Source organism: Agelaius tricolor, unplaced genomic scaffold (assembly GCF_023055355.1).
Source record: "Agelaius tricolor isolate 1412-34295 unplaced genomic scaffold, bAgeTri1.0.p SCAF_23, whole genome shotgun sequence".
NCBI lineage: Eukaryota > Metazoa > Chordata > Aves > Passeriformes > Icteridae > Agelaius > Agelaius tricolor.
Genome location: NW_027269283.1, coordinates 2,591,013 through 2,612,305, shown reverse-complemented (window position 1 = coordinate 2,612,305; position 21,293 = coordinate 2,591,013). Strand labels below are relative to the sequence as shown.

The 21,293-nt window shown below is 43.8% G+C and overlaps 1 protein-coding gene across 9 annotated transcripts in view; it reads right to left on the bottom strand.

The window, feature by feature from the left end:
• Positions 1-10,894: 10,894 nt before the first annotated feature.
• The window catches only part of PTPRT (protein tyrosine phosphatase receptor type T), a 487,791-nt gene continuing 477,392 nt past the window's right edge, over positions 10,895-21,293 (bottom strand). For all 9 annotated transcript variants that reach the window (XM_071446915.1, XM_071446913.1, XM_071446918.1 and 6 more), the window contains 3 exons: positions 19,385-19,548; positions 18,359-18,494; positions 10,895-17,636 (listed from right to left, as the gene is read on the bottom strand). In XM_071446915.1, coding sequence (XP_071303016.1) covers positions 17,583-17,636; positions 18,359-18,494; positions 19,385-19,548 — 354 coding nt within the window. In that variant the 3' untranslated portion in view covers positions 10,895-17,582. The remainder of the gene's footprint in view (positions 17,637-18,358; positions 18,495-19,384; positions 19,549-21,293) is intronic.

The following is a 21,293-nucleotide window of genomic DNA, read 5'->3' as shown; positions in this document are numbered from 1 at the left end:
TTGTATCCAGGACAGTCAGAGCAATGGGGGACAAAAGAAAACCAAGTTGTGCAGAGTCTTAACAGTGCTAAGCAAGCAGAGTAAATTAATATCAGGAGAAGATGAACAACAGCCTTACACAGGGCTCAGCAGAATTCTTCTTGTGAGGATGTGGGACCTCACATTTCCTGGCAAAATCAGTTCTTCCCCTGATCATTTATGCTGGAAGTCAGGCTGAGCTGTCATCCAGCAAGTTTTAAAGCCAACAGATGTCCCCATCTCCAACTGTTTTGGAAATGCATTCAGAAAGAGACACAGGCAGACAATAGCAGAAGGATGAAATTTTTGGGGGCATAAGTGCTGTGGGGATCACAAAGCTGGGACAGTAGCTGAACACCACTTGGCAACTGCATCTTGTGGAGGGAGCCAAAATTCTCATTCCTTCTGGGCAAAGGGAAATGGCTGCATTTGTAAAATGTTATTGTTTATGTTCTTTAAAAAGAAAAATATATAATTTTTTGCTTTGGTCATAGTTTAATCAATACATTGAGCTGAAAGAGATGAAAACTGAAGCTGGCAAAACTTAGCTTGGAGGCAGCAGTTTTGTTTTTGTGGTCATTAGTTCATTTTTAACACCTCTTCTGCTGCTATCTGAGTCCTGTGACAATGGCAGCCATTCTCCCCCTTTGCTGAGCTCAAGGATTTCCCCTCAAGACCAGAGGTACAAGGTCACTTCTTGTGACAATGATGGGTTTGGTGACACCCACAGAGCACCACTGGTGACCAAGGGTGGACTGAGAGGCTGGAAACCCCAGAGTGGCCTCCTTGGCTCCTCCTGCCCAATCAGCCATTGCAGAGTTATGCTTTAAATCATCCACAGATGGACAAACATCCACGCTGCTCTGCCCTAAAGAGCTGCCTGCAGGGATGCCCCAGCTTTGCAGCACCACTGTGAGCTCTCACACACAGAACCTCTGGCCAGGCCAGCCCAGGGGTCTCTCCTGGTCCTTTCCCTGTGGGCTGTGGCCCCTTTTTGTAAAAGCAGTTCAAGGTGTGAAAAATGCCAATCACTTGTTTTTAAAATTTTAAAATTATTTTAACAGTAATAAAATTGTTATAAAAATAGCAATATAATTAGAGTAATAAAAATTTGGACAATTTGGATTAGGACAATGTGAGACAACAGAAACAAAGAGTTATGGATCTCCGGGTACTTTTTTCTGGGCAACATAAGCCCAAAAAAGGACCCACGTTAACAGAGGATGAACCCTTAAAAGCAACAGCCTGTTGCATATTCATACACCTCATAGATGATGCATGAATTCCATTCAAACACAGGATTCTGTCTGGGCAGTGTCAGCTTCTTCCTCTGAATCCTGACAGCGTCTCAGGGCTGAGTGAGGAAGAAGAAGTTCATTTCTCCTGATAATGGAGCAATAAATTCTCTTTCTCTGAAAGATTCAGGTGTCCTGTGGCTGCTGTCTTGGTGTGAGTCCTTTCTTTAAAAAAATATCTTACACAGCATAGTTTCTATTTTAACATTGTGTTATAACCTAAACCTATATTTAGCACACTACTAAAGAGAATTAATACAGCATAACTTTCTAACATAACACATATAATATTCATTTGAATATTTGCACAAAGCCAATCATAAAATATGCATTTTTTGCATAGGGGAACAGCTTTGTTTGCTACCCTGAATGACAGTCAGGAGGTTGTTTTTACAACCCAGCTGATACAACGTGTGGCCCGTGTTTTTCCTCTGATTCTGCTCATTTTACAGCATTTCCAGGTCCTGCCCTGCTCTCTCCACCTTCATACATCCCAGCATTTTGCTTTGAAAACACAACCACGGAATAATGCACTTGACCTTATGCACACAGTATTTTTCCTATTCCTTTCAAGTGGTTTTTGTAACATCAAACCAGAAAATTCCAATGCAGAAATTTCCAAAGAAGCACGACTATACCTGAGTTTCAGACTAAATTAGCACCTTTGCAATCAAAAACTACATGAATACATTTCTTTTTGTTACCTGCAGCATTACTATACCAAGAGCCAGAGCGTGGCACAGATTTTAGAGGCAGAACATCAAACACAAGGCAGAGCTTTGCAATTAGCCTGGCTCAGGGAGGACAGGCAAGGAGGAAAGGAGGCAGATGGAGAGTGGCATTTGCTGGGAGGTATTTTGCTGACTGACACCCTGCATGTCCTTACAAGACAGCAATGCTTGCTTTGGGTGTGTTTTAGACCTGAATTTTAAGATATGTCAATGTTCTCCGGGTGGAAATCAGAATCTCCAAAGTTTTTAAGTGTGCTAGACTACAACATGGGTGTGGAGGCAAAGGAAACAAACTCTTTGTCCTGAAGGGTGGCAGAAGCAGTGCCTGATGTCACCTGCATGTACCAACAAAAAAAAAGCCACCTATTAAAAAAAACCAACACTTTCTTCCCTCTTATTGTACATTTTTATCACCAAGATAAAGGTGAAAGTCAGCCAAGGCACAGATTTTAGGTTAATCCTTCCCAGAAGGAAGGATTCTATCAGAGAAGAGTTTATATGAGTTTTTTTCCCCTCATTTGAACAACACTAACATCTGTAATATCCTGAGACTAAAATGTATTTGAGGTAAAATAGTGATGACATTTGAGGCAACCAGATTAATTAGATCAGACTTCTTGTGTTTGCTCAGATTCCTCAGCTCCTTTCCAACCCTTGTTTTTTTTTTTCTTGTTTGTAGCTGAAAACACAGAACACAAATCATCCTTTCAAACTTGCTCCTACCTTGATTAAAAAAAAAAACAACAAACAAGTAGAGGGGAAATAGGTGTTTTACAATTCTAATTCTGTGACTGCTGTGCATATGCCAGAAGTTTGTTCTGACTGTGTCAGCTCATACAAGAGCTTGGCCTTATCTGCACAGTGCAGAGATTTGAACAGGTTTAGGAGAGCTTTCAGAAATTCAAATTCTCTGTTTACCACCTGGTAGCCTCCTCTGCTGCTCAGCACACAGCTCCTACCATGCTGATGTACAAACACAGCCCCCTCCTAAAACACAGCTATTCCTCCAAAAGGAGGGGTGCAAATTAAAGTCCCAGCTTCCAGCTTGAGGGGAACGCTTGGGCACTGGGAATGGCAGAAAGGAAAAGGGGTCCTGGCCTCTGGGATGGTCCACACTCAGCTGAGATGTGAGATTGCAAGAAAAATCAGTCACTGTCACCTCAGCAGCCACAGTCCTGGCACACCTGGGTTAACCCATCTGCCTGATCCTGAACTATTTAAATATACCTGGGAGTTTGAGCCCTGTTTTAATGCTTATTTTTAACACTGTAAAGGTGTGCAGGACACTTCAGGCTTGCATTTGTATATTACATTGTGATTACAAGATCTTGGCACATAATCATTCAGCCTTGTTGGTCAGGAGTGTGGGTATTTCTAAGGGAAACAGAATAAACAGCAAATTTGGGAAAGTTTGGGAGAAAATTCCCAGCACATCACAGTGTCATGATCAAGAAACACCCTCCAGACCCCTTTTCCACCAGGTATCACTCCAGTGAGCATCCTGCCTGGGTACCACTTTTCCAAGATAACACCCAGCTTGCTGGATAACCCCACAGGAAGCAGCATAACAGTATTTATATTTATATTTATATATACACACATTTATGAGTGTAAATAGAGCTTACAAGTTGTATATAGATATCTATGGTATGCTGTATAACAAGTTGCAGGTTTAGGTTAAGCTACAAGTAGCATAAAATCTATTTCCACATACACATCTTTATATATACACTTATATACTACATATATATACACATATATCTACATCTATAAGTAGTGTTTTTAAGTTATATATATGTGTATATATATATGTAGGACATACAGCTATAGAGGACATAAAGATACACATCCTGACACAAGCCAGTATTTACACAACTTGTAAATAAAATTTAAAAAAAAGTCTGAATTGGCCCAAAGTGGAGGTGCAAAAGGCCAGCAAGATCAAATATTTAATCCAAATTCCCAGGAATGTCCCAGGCTGCTGGAGCATCCAGTGCTATTGCCTGCCCCACCACCTGGGCAAGCACAAGGACATAATGACCAAAGAAAATTGCTTTCCACTAAGGACCACCAAAGCAGGGAAGGGAAAAGCACCAGAAAGTGATTTCAGTGCTTAGGTTGTTTCAAATTGGATGGAACGTGTTAGGAAAACATTTCATTTCCATCTTTCCAGTGCATTTGCCAAAGAGGTTAAATCCATCTGCAATGCCCTTTTTTCAGGTTGTCCCTCAGGTTCAAAGGGTGCAGCGTGTTCTTATCAACCCCTCAGAGCTGGCTTTGGGACTGATAACTTCTAAGCCTCTCCTTTGCTCATAAGTCTGTGAAAGAGCGAGAAAATTGCAAATAATTACATCCTGAAGTGATGGAGTTATCTCCCCAAAAACCCAGTACAATTCCCAGGAAGAAACGCTCCTCTCTGATCTCCTCATGGACCCTGCTTTCCAATGCTTGCCACTGCTCCCACACTTTCACACATGGACCACAGCAGGAAAATGACTTTAAAAGCTGCAGACAAAAAAAAAGAAAACATAGCAGAATCCAAGAAAGGGAATTTTTGTCCCACATCCTGATGCAGGTATGTAATTGTGACATTATTCAACATCCTTTCAGCCCCCATATTGTTAAAAGAACAGGTACTGACAGAGATCTGTTCTCTTCCAGCCAGCTACTCTCTGCTTTATATTTCTGCAGTGTTAGTCTGTCTTTTTAGCCTGGTCCTATGGTTTTCCAGCTGCAATTTGCACAAATTAAATCTCCAGACTTGCAAAGTTGATTCATGTAATCAGCAGCAGCAGCAGGAGTTTGTCAAAGAGAATTATTTGCATGTTTACAGCCCAAATTGAGTTTTGACTTAATACTTGTCCATGGTACAATGGAAGTTTTTGCAGCTGTTCTGTCCAAAAAAGGGGTGGGAGGATGAGGAAGGGGATAATTTGCCTTGGACTCACAGTGGAGGGTGGGAGGATGGTGAGAGGCTACACCTTATCTGAGAGGTGTGGATGCAGCCTTGGGCCCCCTTGCTTCTCATTTTCCATCCCCAAGCTTGAGCCAAGGCCTGGATTCACACTTCAGTCCTGCAGAGTGATAGGAATTTTAGAGGTAGGTTTTTTTGCAATACCTGGTAGGAAAATGGCATTTTTAGACAGTGAAGCCTGAATTGAGCCATATTCAAACAAAAGGATCAGGTACCAGTAACACAGCAAGCAGTGAGCACACATAGCAGGTCTCATTCATTATAAAATACTTTCAGGCTCTAGACTTTGGTATAAAAATGTTACTAAACCAGAATAGTGGCACTTGGCTCTTTTTTCAGCAGCACAAGAGGAAGCAGAAGCTCTCAGAGTTGTGCTGATGGGTTACAGGGTGTGTTACATTACTGGAAGGAATAAATCCCTCCCCAAACATCAAACCAACCTTTCCCCTGTACCCCTCAAAATTCTTCAACAAAGTTTCTGTCTGCAGCAATGGAGACAGTGCCACAATTGGTATGGAATAAGCAAAAAACAAATCCATAAAAAGCAACATAATTTCTACACACAACTTCTGAAAAAAAAAAAAAAGCAATTTCCTTAGGATCCAGAGCAGACACAAAGCAAACCAGGTGCTTATTTGGGACTTTGATATTAATTTTGACTCAGGCCACAGCTAATCCTTCACATCCCAAGTGAGTCAGGAGCCAGTATCACGTGTTGTGATGCTCTCCTGGTACAGGCTGAGCTGGGAACTGGCTGCTTACAAGGGGTGAATGTGCACGTTCAGCCACGTGGTGCAATTATAATTCAACTGCATGTACACACACAGGCACAGAGAACTGGGGTTGCTCATTACCTCCTTTGTCAGAGCCTATTTTTCTTTGCAAGATTGTTCCTATAGCACCAGAATAAACAATAATTTTGGATCTTTGCACATCCACCAGCATTTTCCTAGACAAGCCATTCTTTCATTGTCAGCACTCTGGGCTGTGCGATCTCTGCTGATAGAGATTTGCAGCCACGCTGGGTTCAGATGCTCAGCTTTTGGCAGGAGGTAACAGAATCATTGAATAGTTTGGGCTGGAAGTGACCTTTAAAGGCCACCTAATCCAATGCCCCTGCAAAAAGTGGGGTCCACTAGGGCAGGTTGGTGAGAGGATACAGGTGAGTGCACACACACAAACACACACAGAGACACACACAGTCACTTCCCTGGGCAAACAGGTTCATCTCCAAACACATGATGCTCAGAGCTGGGTTGTGCCAATCCTGAATGGAGATTCTTTCTTGTCTGTGCTCTTGGCATGCTCAGCTGGAGGGTTAGAAGCCCTACAAGGACTGTATGGATGGAAAAATCTGAGCCAAGTTCAAATTCAGGTCATTACTTGAAAGAAAAATCCATCCAGGTATCACCTCACAATTGTGATATCCCATGCTCAGCTACTGGACCAGGAAAGGACATTGTAAACTCATCCTTTTGTGTACCACCACCATGATTTTTTCAACAAGCAGTGGTAAATCCATAGTGAATCTGAGAGCTGAACTCAGTGTTTCCATTGCAACAGGCTCAGGAAATGACTGCTGCCTTCTCCCACCTTCTCAGCACACTCAGCCATGATACATGAGGGCAAGGATGCTCCCAGGAACACCTCTGGAAATTTCAAATAAAAGGGTATTTAGTACAAGCTCTTCAGTCTCCTGATCCTACACAGACCAAGGATCACATTCATCCTGCTAAGAAGATTATTGCTGGAAACTTCTGGGTTTATCTATCCTCCAGAATCAGGTTCTGTATGTTTCACTGATTTTTCTATGCGAGCCAGGCTGTCTCTCACAGTTGTTTTAGAGACAACCATTTATATATGCAATAAAAAAAACTATTTCACCACGTTGCTGAAAATTCCACCAGGTTATAGTTTATCTTAACAGTCTATCATTTACAATGCACTAATAAATGGCTATAAATATTATATTGGTTTGGGCATAAAGAGTACATTATCAGTGTTTATAAACACATCAGTAAATGCTACAGACTTTTAAGTAACCCCATTGACCTGTAACATAAAAGCCCTGTAGCTACTGATTCACTATATATATATATATAAACACTTTATGGATAAACCTTTACAAGCCATTTATAAAAACACTCTTAGTTAGAAATATGATACACTCCCAAATAGACACAGAAATAACTCACAAGGAAACAAGGTCATTACAAGGAAGACTAAAAGTCTTTTTATTTGGTTCAGCTTGTGCAAATTAAAGTTCTATCACAGTAAAATTAACACGGAGTAGAATTTTAAGTTGATATCATAAAATAAATAGTAAGTTATATAAATAAAAGAGATTTTTTAATTGTTTTTCAAATATGTGAGTCAACAAAAGAAGAAGAGAACCTGAAATGGCCAAGATAGATCAGAAGATTTTCCAAGCACAAACAAGAAGCATTAAATCTGTTCCTTCTGTCCTTATGCCATTTAATTTATGGCATAGGTCACTTTCCTGCAGGTATCTATTGATAAGGGAACACCTCACATCTCACTGCAGCCATCCCAAAATTAGCTGCTCAAATTGGTGTTTGTCCCTGAGCTAACTTTACCAGTGGAGCACAACAGGCCCTTCCAAGGGACAATCCAGCCCCTATGCCTTTATCCAAGACAGACTCACCCTCTGGAGAGGCCTTTTCTCACCATCAAGGTCATTTTTTGTGTTCCTTCTCCAGGGCTGGACAACTTGGTGTCTTCTCCTGTGTAACAAGTGATAGGACAAGAGGAAATGGCATTGAGGTTGTGCCAGGGGAGGCCTAGATTGGAAATTAGGAAAAATTGCTCCAGGAAAAGGGTTGTTAAATCCTGTAAAAGGCTGCCCAGAGCAGTGATGGAGTCATCATGCCTGGAGGGATTTAAAAGCCATGTGGATGTGGCACCTGGGGACATGGATTGGTGGTGGCCTTGGCAGTGCTGTGGCAATGGTTGGACTTGAGGGTCTTAAAGGTCTTTTCCAATCTAAACAATTTTGTGTTTCTAACTATCACATAAGCAACCAAATCTAGTAAATCCCAGCTTTGGAGTCTGCTGGAAAACAACATCTGCATGCTCAGCTCAGTGTGGGAGCTGGCATTTAAAGGTTCAGCTTGTGAGACAAAGATCTGCAGCTCAGGCAGAGAGTGTTTGTCAAAGCTGGCAGAGCCTGCAGCAGGAGCAGGACAGGACCCTGGCTGCCAAGGGGATGGATGGAAAAGCAGGGGCTGACCTGGATGAAATACCTGTGGATTCCCACCTTGGCACACCTCAGCACAGCCACAGGAACAGGGTGTGGAGCACTTTGAGCCCCTGTGGATTCACACCTTGGCACACCTCAGCACAGCCACAGGAACAGGGTGTGGAGCACTTTGAGCCCCTGTGGATTCCCACTTTGGCACACCTCAGCACAGCAACAGGAACAGGGTGTGGAGCACTTTGAGCCCCTGTGGGTTTTGGGCTTTTCCATCTGTCCTGTCCTCCCCAGCAGCTTTATGCCATTGTTATCCTTGTGCTGGGCAGATGAGGGGACAGAAAGGTGAATCTAGGGCTGTTTCTCAGTGCTGGTTTTTAGAAGACCATCTGGAATATGGCAGAGCTGTCTCTGCTGTTTACCTTCCCTAAATGCAACCTGTTGTTAATATCAAGTGTCAGCAAAATATTTTGGATGAAGTGCCAAGCTGAACTGTAATTAATCACTGTGTATCTGTTACACACAGTTGGGACTCTCAGTAAAACTTCCCCTCAGTCTGACAGTTCAGTGAGGAGCTTTTTTTTTTGGTATCAATTTCTTTTAATACTCTCCCTGGTGTAACAATAAGTCTGAAGGGTTTCTTACAGTCTGACCTCATTATAATGAACTCTTTAAACAAACAGTTGTATCTGAATGTTCACCACAATTAAGATGGGGAATTTGCTTCATCAGGCCAATAAAAAAAGCAAAACACCCATATCTGAGCCAAACACCCAGGGCAGAAACAGCTTTTTTCATACCAATGAAGAATTAAAATGAAATCTTTTCAAAAGAAAATAAGGATACAGGAAGGAATAATAAATTACACTTCCAAGGTACATGTACAGTGCTTTAATCATAAATAAGCCTGAGTTGGAAGGGGCCCACAAGGATCATTGACTCCAACTCCTCTAACAAAAACAGGAACTATGTATTCTTGTTAATAAGACTTATTTTGTTGTTTAGGTTTTTTTTTCCCAGTAATGGACAACAATTCTTACCACAGCTGGGTTCTACAGGTGAAGCATGGCTAGAGTCTACTGTTTTGACACCCTAAGCTGTGAATCTTGATGCACTCCTGCTTGTGTTCTTGAAATGAAGAGGTTTTTAGAGCAGGGCAGCCTCATCTGCTGCCTTTGCTACAATCGACTGCACTGACTGAAGGGGCCAAGCACTGCCTTGGACATCTGTTGATGAACACAGGGGAAATGTGTGCTAGGAAACGTGTGAAAACACTCACTGCTGACACCCATATCCACTGTTTGGGTCTGGCAGCACAAAACACCTGCACAAAATCCCTTCTGTGTCTGTGTCCCTTGGTTTGTTCAGCCTGGAGAGGAGGAGATGAGGGGAGACCTCACTGAGGCCTTCAGCATCCTCACAAGGAGCAGAGGAGGGGCAGCTCCGAGCTCTTCAGTGCTGTCACCAGTGGCAAGGCTCAATAAAATGGGACAGAACTGTTGGGGGAGGCTCAGGCTGGACACCAGGGAAAGGCTCTTCCCCAGAGGGTGCTGGGAATGGGCACGGCCCTGAGGCTGCCAGAGCTCCAGGAGCTGCCAGGGATGCCCAGGCTGGGGCTGTTGGGGTGTCTGGGCAGGGCTGGGGCTGCCATGGCTGATCCTGGGGGTCCCTCCCAGCCCAGGATATTCTGTGATTCTGTGATTTTTATGATTCTTTGTCATGGTTTAGTCCCAGCAACAGCCAAGCCCCACACAGCCACTCATTCACCCCCTCCAGCTGGATCAGGGAGGGAATGGGAAGGGTAAAAGCCAGAAAGATTGTGGGTTGGGATAAAGACAGGGAAATCTAAAGCTGTGCAAGCAAGGAGAAAACTAAACAAGGAGTTCATTCCTCATTGCCATGGCTGGGCAGGTTCAACCATCCTCAGGAGAGCAGGGCCCCGTCACACTAATTGGTTACTTGGGAGGAAAAACACCATTTCTCCAAATATTCCCCTTTTCTTTCTTCCTCCCCCACTTCATGCACGATGTCACATGGTCTGGCACTTGGTTTTGGTCAGTTTGGGTCACCTGTCCTGGCTGTGTCTCCTCCCAGCCTCCAGCTGACTGTCCGAGGAAAGCCCTTGGCTCTGTGCAATCCCTGCTCAGCAGTAACAAAAATATCTGTATTATCAACCCTGTGTTCAGCACAAACCCAAACCCCAGCCCCAAACCAGCCTCTGGGAAGGGAATTAACTCTACCTCAGCTGAGCCAGCACAGTCCATCTGTAGAAACTACCAGAAAAATCTCAGGAACCTATCAGCAATTGTCATTCAGCACTGAGTACCAAGGAAACAATACAGTAATACCTGTTAGAGAGAAAAAGTTGCAAAAACATGCTTTGCTCTAATCCATGCTGCTAAGACTGTAATTTTCAAAACTACTTAGCTCACATCCACAGGCTCTCTGAGAGGACTGACACAAAATCTGCAGCTAGGCTGAAGTGCCTGCTGAATTCTCTTTTTTGCTCTTCATCTCCTGAATGACAACCATGATGCAAAGCCCATCACTGTGACAAGATGCTGGTCTTATTTTTTGTCATGCAATCACCCCATCATTTCCAGCAGTGTTGCTCACAATGCCTTGCCTCCTCTAAGTCCAAAGAAAAGGCACAAGTACAAGAGTCTCTTAGTAAAACATTAATCTCAGATCACAGATTTATTTTATGGATTTGCAACACAGCCCATATTACAAACATTGTCTGGGAACATTTACAAGAATAAATAAGATGGACTCGCAGTTGTAAAAAAAAGATTACACTTCACTGTAATGTACAGTCAAAAAATATATCTGATATTCATTGACTTGACATTATTTACCTTCCTTCTTTTAAGCTAGAAAGAAAAGACACTGAATGCACAGTGTTGAGAGTTTTGTATTTATATTTTTTTCCTTTTTTTTTTTTTTCATACGTGCTTTATCTATCAAACATCCAAACTGTACAAGTGAGTTTCACCAGTAATCCATAAAGGCCGAGGGGGAGCAGAGGGGGCGGCACCGCGTCAGCAGAGACTCCTCTCATGCAGCACTCCTCCCTGCCCAAAAACACATCCAAGGAGCTGGGATGGCACACTGCTCAGCCAGAGGCAGCCACTGCCCTCTCAGGAGGGGACAAGGCTGGCAAGAAGCGATGCTGGCACATCTGGGTGCCCACAGGAGATTAAATCAGGGTGGGAGTGAATTTTGTCACTGCGGTTAGTCGGGCTGGGTTAAGGGGGGTGTTAAGGATGCAGCTCAAACTTTTGGCATAGAAGTACAGTGTTTAAATGCTGGCAATGCAAGAAAGGGCAAGAGGGGCAGTGAGGGGGTAATTCCAGTTCTGCTCCAGGTACATGGAAGTCCAGCACATGAAGTTTGGTTTGACTGTCAGCAATGTGAAACACTGAGCAGTGTTTGTCCTGGGGAGTCTCAGAGTACCTAAATTCATGAAAGCTTGTAAAGTGCTGGCCCCACTTCCTCTTCCATCCCCCAAAACATTCTCCTTTCCATTATTTCACACAAAGAAGAGTTCCTGGGGATTTCCTCACTGAAAGATGATGTACTCACACAAGGAAATCCATCCAATGCAACACACTTGAGGTGTCTCACAGGGTGTCCCAAAGGGTGGCATTTCAGGGGAACAGATCTCCACTGAGACACTCCTGTGACAATTGCCTCCACTAAAGGAACCACTAATATCAGGACCAATCCTGATATTTCATAGATAGGTACCTCTTGGGTACCTATATATGAAATACCAGGATTGGTCCCTAAGGGACATCAACAGCATATTCACCCTGTACCTCCAGAGGGCCATGGACTGGCTCATGTTTATACTGCTCAGAAGCAGCTCATTGAATTAAATTCCAAGAAAAACCATTTTAGCTTGTTCTTTTCCCTTTTCATACTTTTAAATTTTTTTCCCCCCTGCCAGGAAACACTATGGGAACACCAGCATCTGGCATTCAGTCTGCTGCATTAGTTTGTCTTTTAAGGCTCAGGTTGAAAACAGAATAGTGGTGGAAAATCTGCTGCATGAACTGGGATGAGGATGGAAAGACTGATTTAGATCCCTCATGTTTTTATAAACTGGAAAAGCTGCCAGGTTTTCACATTCTGTTAGTCCAACATTAAACTGTAGGATATTCTGAGCATAGTTTATTTTTTTTTTTTTACAAGGGAAACTTTTAAAATATTTTAACACAGCAGTTAGTGGTTATAGACTAGAGGTCACTGGAAGTCAGCAATTTTTTGCCTCTTTTTTTTCTTTCCATCGCACTCTGTACCACCAGGATTTGGTGGTATATGAAAATGTATGATTCTGCTTGACAGTTTGAGCAAATTGTACATTCTTCAAGTATGCATATGAGGGAGATGATTGATACCTTTTCCAAGTCAATGAACAGATAACACATGATGGATTTTCCTTGTGGTCCTTGCCAAAACGGCAGAAATTGGGCTTTGCTCGCTGTGCTGTTGGCTCACCCTCGAGGAAAAAGAGCTGGAGGTATTTTTGGGAGCAGGGAAAGAAAGAGCACTTGCATTGAAATTGTATATTATGTATGTATGGCTATAGAAGACTGCAATCTAAATAAGCAGGAGCACAGGAGGGTTAACAGAATCCTCATTGCTCACATCTTTCTCTCTGACTTAGCTGGCTCCTCCTGTTCCTCTGTCTGGGCAGGGCAGCTGCAGTGCTTTGTTCTGCCCTCACACAGCAGGAATATGGAATTTTTGACCCAATGGCAGTGGTTACGCTGAATAAATGCTGCCACTTTTGCCACACGGCCCCTTTTATTTTCCTAAAAAAAAAAATGGGGTTGACTGTCTTTTGTACACTTAACACAAATTAAAGATCGTCAAATGAAAATGCAGCAGTTTCACACCAAGGTTTTGAGATGCCCCTTTCAGTGGCTGGAGTGATCACAAAAATTAACTGTGCTGCCAACATCATGGAGCTGATTGCTCACATTTATTACAGGACAATGAAGTTTTCCAAGGGGAACTTTTCCACCACATTGCCCATCCAGGACCATGCCAGGACTGTGCACTGCTCTGTGACTTTACTAAAAATTCTGCAAGTGTGACAGATAGAAGCACCTCATATTTGAAGATTCCTCTCTTGAGCAAATCTTCTTTTATCTTTGTCCCTCAGGATTTATTCCCTCTGTCACACTCCGAGTGCTCCATCTCCACAGCAGGGAATGTGACATTATGTGTTTTTTATGATCTTGGCAGGAACTCAGGAGAGTGAGATGAGAGCAGCTGTGCAAGAATGAGAGAGAGAGAGCAAGGTGCAAATTTCCTACCTGCTTCAGGATCCATTTCATTTGCCTTCTCCTCCAATATTTGGTTTCTCCCAAAGGAGATTTCTTCCCCTTCCCTTCTCTTCCTGATGGAAACTGGTTTAACTGCCTCCTGAACCACCTGCTGCAGGAGCCTCTCTCCTTCCTCTGACTCTACAGCACACCAAGAGCAGTGACCAGAAACCCCTGGCTTGAGATTCCCAAGGGAAATCCCACAAACTGCTGCTAAATGGCCTGTGGAAAGTAAATGGAAAAGCCACTCTAGCACCCACAGGCTTAAACTTACTACTGTGGGATCCATGTGGCTACTGGAGTTTTTTTTTTCCCACCAGAGAGTTTACACCTTCAGAATAAAAGGCCAGAAACTCCTGATAACCGGTGGAATTCATTGCTGCAGTTACACCAATAATAATTTAAGATGTTGGTTACCCCTCTATGAGGTAGTGACCCCAAACCATCTGTTTCTACTTCCTTGTATCCCAGACCAAACTTTACACCAACTCTGTGCTATCACAAACAGTTCCCCCTCACCTCTGAAGGATGTCTCCATGGGAATAGGTTCATCTTCATTATGTCCATTCAAATATTGTCAATATGATATTTTTTCCAGCCTAAGATTCAGTCACTGAGGAATTCACCTTTTTTTTTACTGCACATTATCACTTTTCATCCACAGCAGGGGATGCTTAGGCTGAAAAGCTCACACTGACTATTAATCCTTCCAGGAGTGAGAAAACCTCCTTTATCTCATCTCATAATTCCTTTCTTTCCCCATGAAAACAAACCCATCACCCCATAATCTTGCTTCAAACACATTACCTACTTCACTATGGGCTGTTCTCTAGGGTTTAAACAACCTCAAGGTAATAAAGTGATTTAAAGTGAGCTTTTCCACACAATTCCCTTCATCATTAATTCACACTTGGCATATATGCACTGTGCAGGGAGGAACAGCATGAAGATCCCTGAGCCAACACAGACTGGAGCTGGGTCAGTCCCCCAAAAGCATTGTAACTGCAGGAATTTATAACAATTTGGCAACCCAATCTGCAGTGTCTGCTGAGCATCTTTCCATATGGGTTTTAGGCTGGACATTAGGAAGTTCAGACACATGGTTGAGTGGCCACATAATAAGCTGTGACTAACAGTTGGGCTGTGGGAACCAACATTTGCATCGAGCTCCTATAAAATGTAAAATTTCGCTTAAATATCCTTCCCTGCAGTTTGTGCCAACAGCACTTGGCTTTTGCAGAGGGCTGAGCACACAGGGAGTTGCTGTGGGCCAGCTGATACAGGTACCTGACCCTTTAGTAGTGTTTTTCATACCATAAAACACATCCAAACCCACCTCCAGACCCTAAAGCACTGCACTGCCAGTGCTGCTCTGCTCATCCCACACCTCCTTCCCCTCACTCACACACCCTCCTGTGGGCTTAACACTGGCATTTCAATCCACTTGCTTTGAAGTTAAGCCTAAATTACCTCCCACACTTCACACCTCAGTGATAGTGGCATTTCTTTACCTCCCTGTTCCCTTATCCCAGCTGTCACCCTTGGTGCTGGCTTCACTCCCCTAAGTCACGAGGGAGACCTGTCACTGTGCTGCCTTCTATGCAAAATTAACAGAATGCTAATTACTAATTAATATTTCCATAGTATCCACAGGGAGTGGTTCCCCTTGGCTTTCTGGAGTCAGCAGAGTCAAAACCACTTTGCTGACCTATAGTTTCTTCATACCTAGGCAGTTGTTAAAAAATCCCATCCTGGGATTAGAATTCCCTCTTCCTATTTCTCTCCCAACACCTGACCTACACTGTTCCACCCAGCCACCTGTAATCAAAACACCAATACTTTTCTTTTCCTCTCACTTTTATCCCATAGTTTCACTTTGCCTTCTAGTTATTTTTCCTGCTGAATTGTGTTGTTGCATAAATAAAAAAAAAAACCCAACAATTCAGACCAGTCACTTGACAGCCCCAACTGGAACTAAAGTTGATTTCATGATTTTTTTGCAGGCAACAGAAAGGACCAACCAGAAACAGCACAGAGGCTCCTGTGAGAAGGTGGTTCATGATCAGTTAAGACCTTCATGGTATTAAAACCAAGAATCCAAAGCTCCTTAGAGAAAGCCCAGGTGGTTCAGCATCCTTCACTTGTCAGGAGGGGTATTAATGAAACATCCTCCCATGGCTGGTGCAGGTCCTGGTGGAGGGCAGTGGTTTGGTTGGGTACTGGTTTGTGGCTGAGTTGAGAGCTGCCTTTGCCAGATTTCATTTCCACCCCTCCTGGTCAAGGTGAGGCTGTGACTATTGAAGAAAGAATGACCATGAAGTGGAGGTGCCTTTTGAATTCACAGACAGAATCAGCAAAATATTTTGAACTTCTGGCATGCTCTGTGCCAGGACAGACCTCCCAGCAGCCTGATAAGAAAATTGGAGTTTCCTTCAACTCTTACCTTCAGTCTATCTTTTAGCAAGTTTGAATTTAGAGAACCTACACCCCAGAATCCATTTTACACACAGAGAAACCTTATATCCCCACACCCTCAAGATAAATAAATGGCTAAATTGAAATACTAATTATTGTAAAGCCTTGCTCATTCAATTATTTTTTTTCCCCAAGATTACCCTGCAGACCTTAGCGATTACCTACTTAAACATACTTTTGCAGAAAAGCAATTTCTTGGCTGCTAAGAAGTCAGAATGAGGTCCACAACCATGGCAAAACACATCTGGTGTTTGTTTCAGAGAAGGAGACTTGCACAGGCATTTTTGCAGAATAAAACAAAAGCTGTTTTGCTTAGGAAGAGAAGTTGGTGAGCTGGGCTAATGCTTCTCTTTACAGGTGTCAGAACAGGTTTTGTGTATGTACATCACCTTTCCTACAGCTCCAATGGGTTACAACTTTGAAGCTTGTAGGGCTTGGAAATAGTGAGGAAATCTTGCACAAACCCAATTTTAAGAACCTTCAGACTTCGAAACTCTTGAGCAGGAACTTTCTTTGCTGTCTGCCTGCACTGTGCCTGGTTCAGCAGGGTCCTGGAGTGACTAGGGGTCCTAAGTTCTACAGCAATACAAATAATAAATAAAAAATAGTCATACATTGTATATGAGCAATAATAACTACTTCATACCCTGTTTGTCAGAGACACACTGCACCCCAGCTAATACTTGGGAAATGTGGTAACCAAGTCACCAAAGTTGCCAGATGAATGCCATTTTTTTGATGGAATTATTTAACCTTCAGGTCTCCAAGTGGCTGGGAAACTCCTCAACAGCTTCACCAGCAGTGAAAGGACACAGACCAGAGGGATGGAACTGGGTCATGCACAGCCCTGAAGTTGAGCAGAAACTGGGAGGAAATATTTCTGTGGAGGCAGTGGATCCATGTACAGCTTCTCATCTCCACCATCTATTTTCATGTTTAAAGGGACTACATTTGGGAAGAGAATTCCAGCATAGTCTTTTTGTGTGTGTGTGTGTGTTGGCCTTTTCATTAGGAAAAACAAATAAAAGGAAACAGATAAGGTAGACAAATTGTAATGAAACATTTCATGTATCCCCTATGGCTATCTCATTTTTCCCAAATGACTGCTGCATGAAATTAAAAAATTAAAAGGCTGGGATTTGAGAACAAAATTATAAATTAAAAAGGAGACATTTAAAAGATAATTTCCTAAGGGTTTCATTCCTTCCCCAGTCTGCAGCAAGCAGAACAAAAACACAATCCAAAAGAGGAGAGAAGTCAGAGGGGATTAGAAAGTCCAGTCTTTCAGCCTGTCTCCATGTTGCTAATTTTTACAGTAAGTTATTTAAGAAGCAGTAGATGTTCCCATAGAAAGCAGGCAGCAGCACACACAGGCATCGCCTCCTCCTTCCAGCGAGGTCTCTGCAACCTCAGTCTCTTGCTGGGAAGGCAGGAGAAGTTTTCCTCCCCACACTTGTTACTGCCTTCCAGTGTGGGACAGGGGAGAAGCATCCACCAGAGTTTGGGGTCTGGCACATCGTGGGGTCCCCTCCCTTGGCTGGGCTAAAAGGAACTCAAGTATTCCAGTGCAACCTCGTATACAAATTTATACTGTTCCTGAAAGAGAGGACACAAAGGAATGGCATTAGGATGTGGGAAAATTCCTCAGAGCCTCGTTCTACAAGCAAAAATACCTCCTCCCTCTTTCTTATACCCTTTGGCAGGAGCAGGCAAACACTGGTCGTGTTTCTGAGTGATCCTGAGCAAGCGTGGCTGGGAGATGGTGTCATCAAAGGCAGAGAAAAGCACTCAAAGAGACAGCCCCAGTCTGGACCATTCATTATTTGCCTGCAGCCCTCACTGCACGTGTTGCTTTTGAGGCACGAGCTCAGAGTGATGGATGGAGATGACTGAATTCAGGACAGTTTAATCTCCTGGGCTGCATGGAGCCAGGCCTGAGGCTGGACTATTCTCCTTTCCTGGTTTCAAGATGTGTCACAGCACCCAGCACTGGGCTGGACAGGAGGACAATTCCCTGCATGGACAGGAGGACAAATCCCACTCTTCCCACAGCCATGGTGACAGCTCTGTGGGGTTTGACCTCCTGAGGCAGCTGGGCATGGGACACAGTGTCCATCATTCTACCAGGGCATCCCCTGTTCTCAGAAGGAGAAGCAGGAAGAGTCACTGAACATGCTAAAACAGAACCAGTTTTAACTCTGGTGTCTTCATCTTCCCATTCATTTTGATTCATCCTGAACTAATTTTGACTTTTTTTTACCTACCCTGAAGTCCCTTGCACGCACACTGGGTGGGGAATGAGCAGGAAGAAGCCTTACCAGTGACTCCACCATGTTGGATTTGTTATTCCGTAGCGTTTTCACTATGTGGAACACATCGATGATGTTCTGCTGCTGGATCATCTCACACACACTGCAGATGGCACAGAAGGTGCCGCTGCGGCCGCCACCGTTCCTGGCAGGGGGACAAAACAAGGCAAGCAGGTGAGGATGGGGGAAGGACAGCACATACAGCTCACAGCCCATGGAGAGATTCCTGTCACATGGAAGGTCTCTGATGTAAGGGCTGATGCTCAAGGGCTTGTGTGCCTAAAGGGGCTCCAAGAGAGCTGGAGGAGGGCTTTGGACAAGGGCATGGAGTGGCAGGACACAGGGAATGGCTTCCCACTGCCAGAGGGCAGGGATAGATGGGATATTGGGAAGGAATCCTTCCCTGTGAGGGGGGTGAGGCTCTGGCACAGGGTGCCCAGAGAAGCTGTGGCTGCCCCTGGATCCCTGGAAATGTCCATGGCCAGGCTGGACAGGGCTTGGAGCAGCCTGGAGTAGTGGAAGGTGTCCACTAGAACTGAGTGGTGTTTGGGGTCCCTTCCAACCCAAACCATTCTGTGAGTCTGTGGGAGTGGAGACCTGTAGAACTGGGGCAGAGATAGAAGGACTAAGGGATAAGGGGAGCTCCCCTGTCCCCCCCTGGCTGCAAACTCCTGCTCTGGGCTCACAGGAGCTCTGTGCTCAAAGCTGGGTACATGGCAGGGCTGCTTCAGCTCTGTCTGTGCTACAGACATGAGACCTACAACATACCAGGGCTCTTGGAGCTCTCTCTCACTGCAATCAGCAAAATCCCTGGGCCAGGACACGATAATGCAATACAATATTCAACTTGAAGTGATCATTATAAATGTAGTTAGTAGATGAAATCATAAATGAAGTAGAAGTGTGTAGAAGTGTGTGAATTTAGTAGCATGAATGTACTTTAACTCCATTCCCCCCAGCTGAAGCCTGGCAAACCACCAGATTTCCACAACCCACAGCACGTGAGGCTACAGACATCTCCCAGCCCTTACTTACAGGCAGTGGACCACGGTGCGCCCGTCTCTGCCATCGTACTGCTCCTGCCACTTCTCCAGCCTCCTGACCACCTTGAGCAGGGAGCGCTTGGAGGGCGGGGTGTCCCTGTAGGCCGGCCAGCCGATGTACTGCAGGTGCTGCACGATGCGGTACCCGTCCTGCGGCTGAACACAGAGCTGCTCAGGGGCCAGCCAGGGTGGGCAGGGCTGGCAGGGTCAGCATCCAGCCTCACTTCATGGCAGAATGATTAGGAGTCTATGCAAGTGCTGTTATTTTTTGATTTTAGTAAGAGCTCTGGGTGTCAGGGGTACTGTTGGAACCCAGGGAATTCCTCTTATGTCACAGACATCTTTTATGAAAAAGCCTTTCTTTAGAATTTTTCCTCTTGAGAAGATGAGAGACTTCAAGAACAAAATGTAAACAATGATTATGTGCTACTGTGGAATGCAACAAGTAGATCTTTGATTGGCCTATGTTAGTTGTTTCTAATTAATGGCCAATCACAGTGAGCTGGCTCGGACAGAAAGTCCAAGCCACAAGCCTTTGTTATCATTCTTTCCTATTCTATTCTTAGCCAGCCTTCTGATGAAATCCTTTCTTCTATTCTTTTAGTATAGTTTTAATATAATATATATCATAAAATAATAAATCAAGCCTTCTGAAACATAAAGTCAAATCCTCGTCTCTTCCCTCATCCTAAGACCCCTGTGAACAGGTCACACTCTTATTGTAAATCAAAGGCGACTCTGACAAAGGGGAGACAGAATGATGCATCTGACTCCATCATCAGAAGGCCAATTAATTACTTATACTGTGCTATGTACATTGTATCTAAACTGAATCTGCCATGCACTCACTCTTGCTCACAACTGCTCACACTGCACTCATCTCTGATTCTCTCTCCTGTGACAGTCCCACACACACACACACACACACACCTGGCCCTGACAGGGCAAGGGAACAAAACATCCTCACTTTGGGTAAACAATCTCCATATTGCATTCTACCTTAGCACAACACAGGCACAGCAAGCAAGATAAGAATTGTGTTTTCCTTCTCTGCTTGAGTCTCACAGCTTCTCTCTGTTCAGAGGGCTGTGAATGCCACACCTCTGGCTGCCCTGGAGGACTTGGGACCCTGCCCAGGGGGCTCAGAGACCTTGGCACAGAGCCCAAGACACCTGTGACTTTGATTTTGACCCATGGAGCAAATTACCACTTTCATATGAAGAATTACAAGTCAAGAGAGTTTAAGTAGAATAATAGTTAGTTTGTCATGGGATGAAACATAGATTTTTGAGGTTTTTAGAATGGAGGCTCAGGGTCCCAAGAAGGAGGAATTTGGGCGTGCCCTGTCCTTCTTCTTCCTGGCCTCCATGTTCCAGGTGATGTTGGCACTTTTGATTGGTTTAAGGTAGAAACTCACTGTCTAACATAGGTGATAGGTATTGGGAAGTTATGGTAAATAATGTGCATGTAGTTTTTAGTATAAAAAGATAAAGTGTGCCTCAACCAGACCTGCCAGACAGACCTCAGCAGGTCGGAGAAAGAATGTTATAGATAAAAAATAACAACCTTGAGAACGAGAAAGAAGAATTCTGACTCCTTCGACTGCTGGGCTGGGAAAAAGAGGCTTGTACATATCTCTGAGTCACTGTGACCAGCAGAGATTCTGAGAGGGTACACAAACCCAACTCTGACTCCAACATGGTTTTGGGCCGAATGTGTTTTATATTCTATCATTATATCACTTACATATGAATTATTAAACTTACATTGTTCTATTGTATACATTGATTTCATCCAAGCATGGATTTCTCGTGATCCCCCTCAAACCCCTAACATAGTTTCTCATGATTCTTTAACAATAATTCTATCTAATCACATCTAAGAGCTATATCATTTATCAT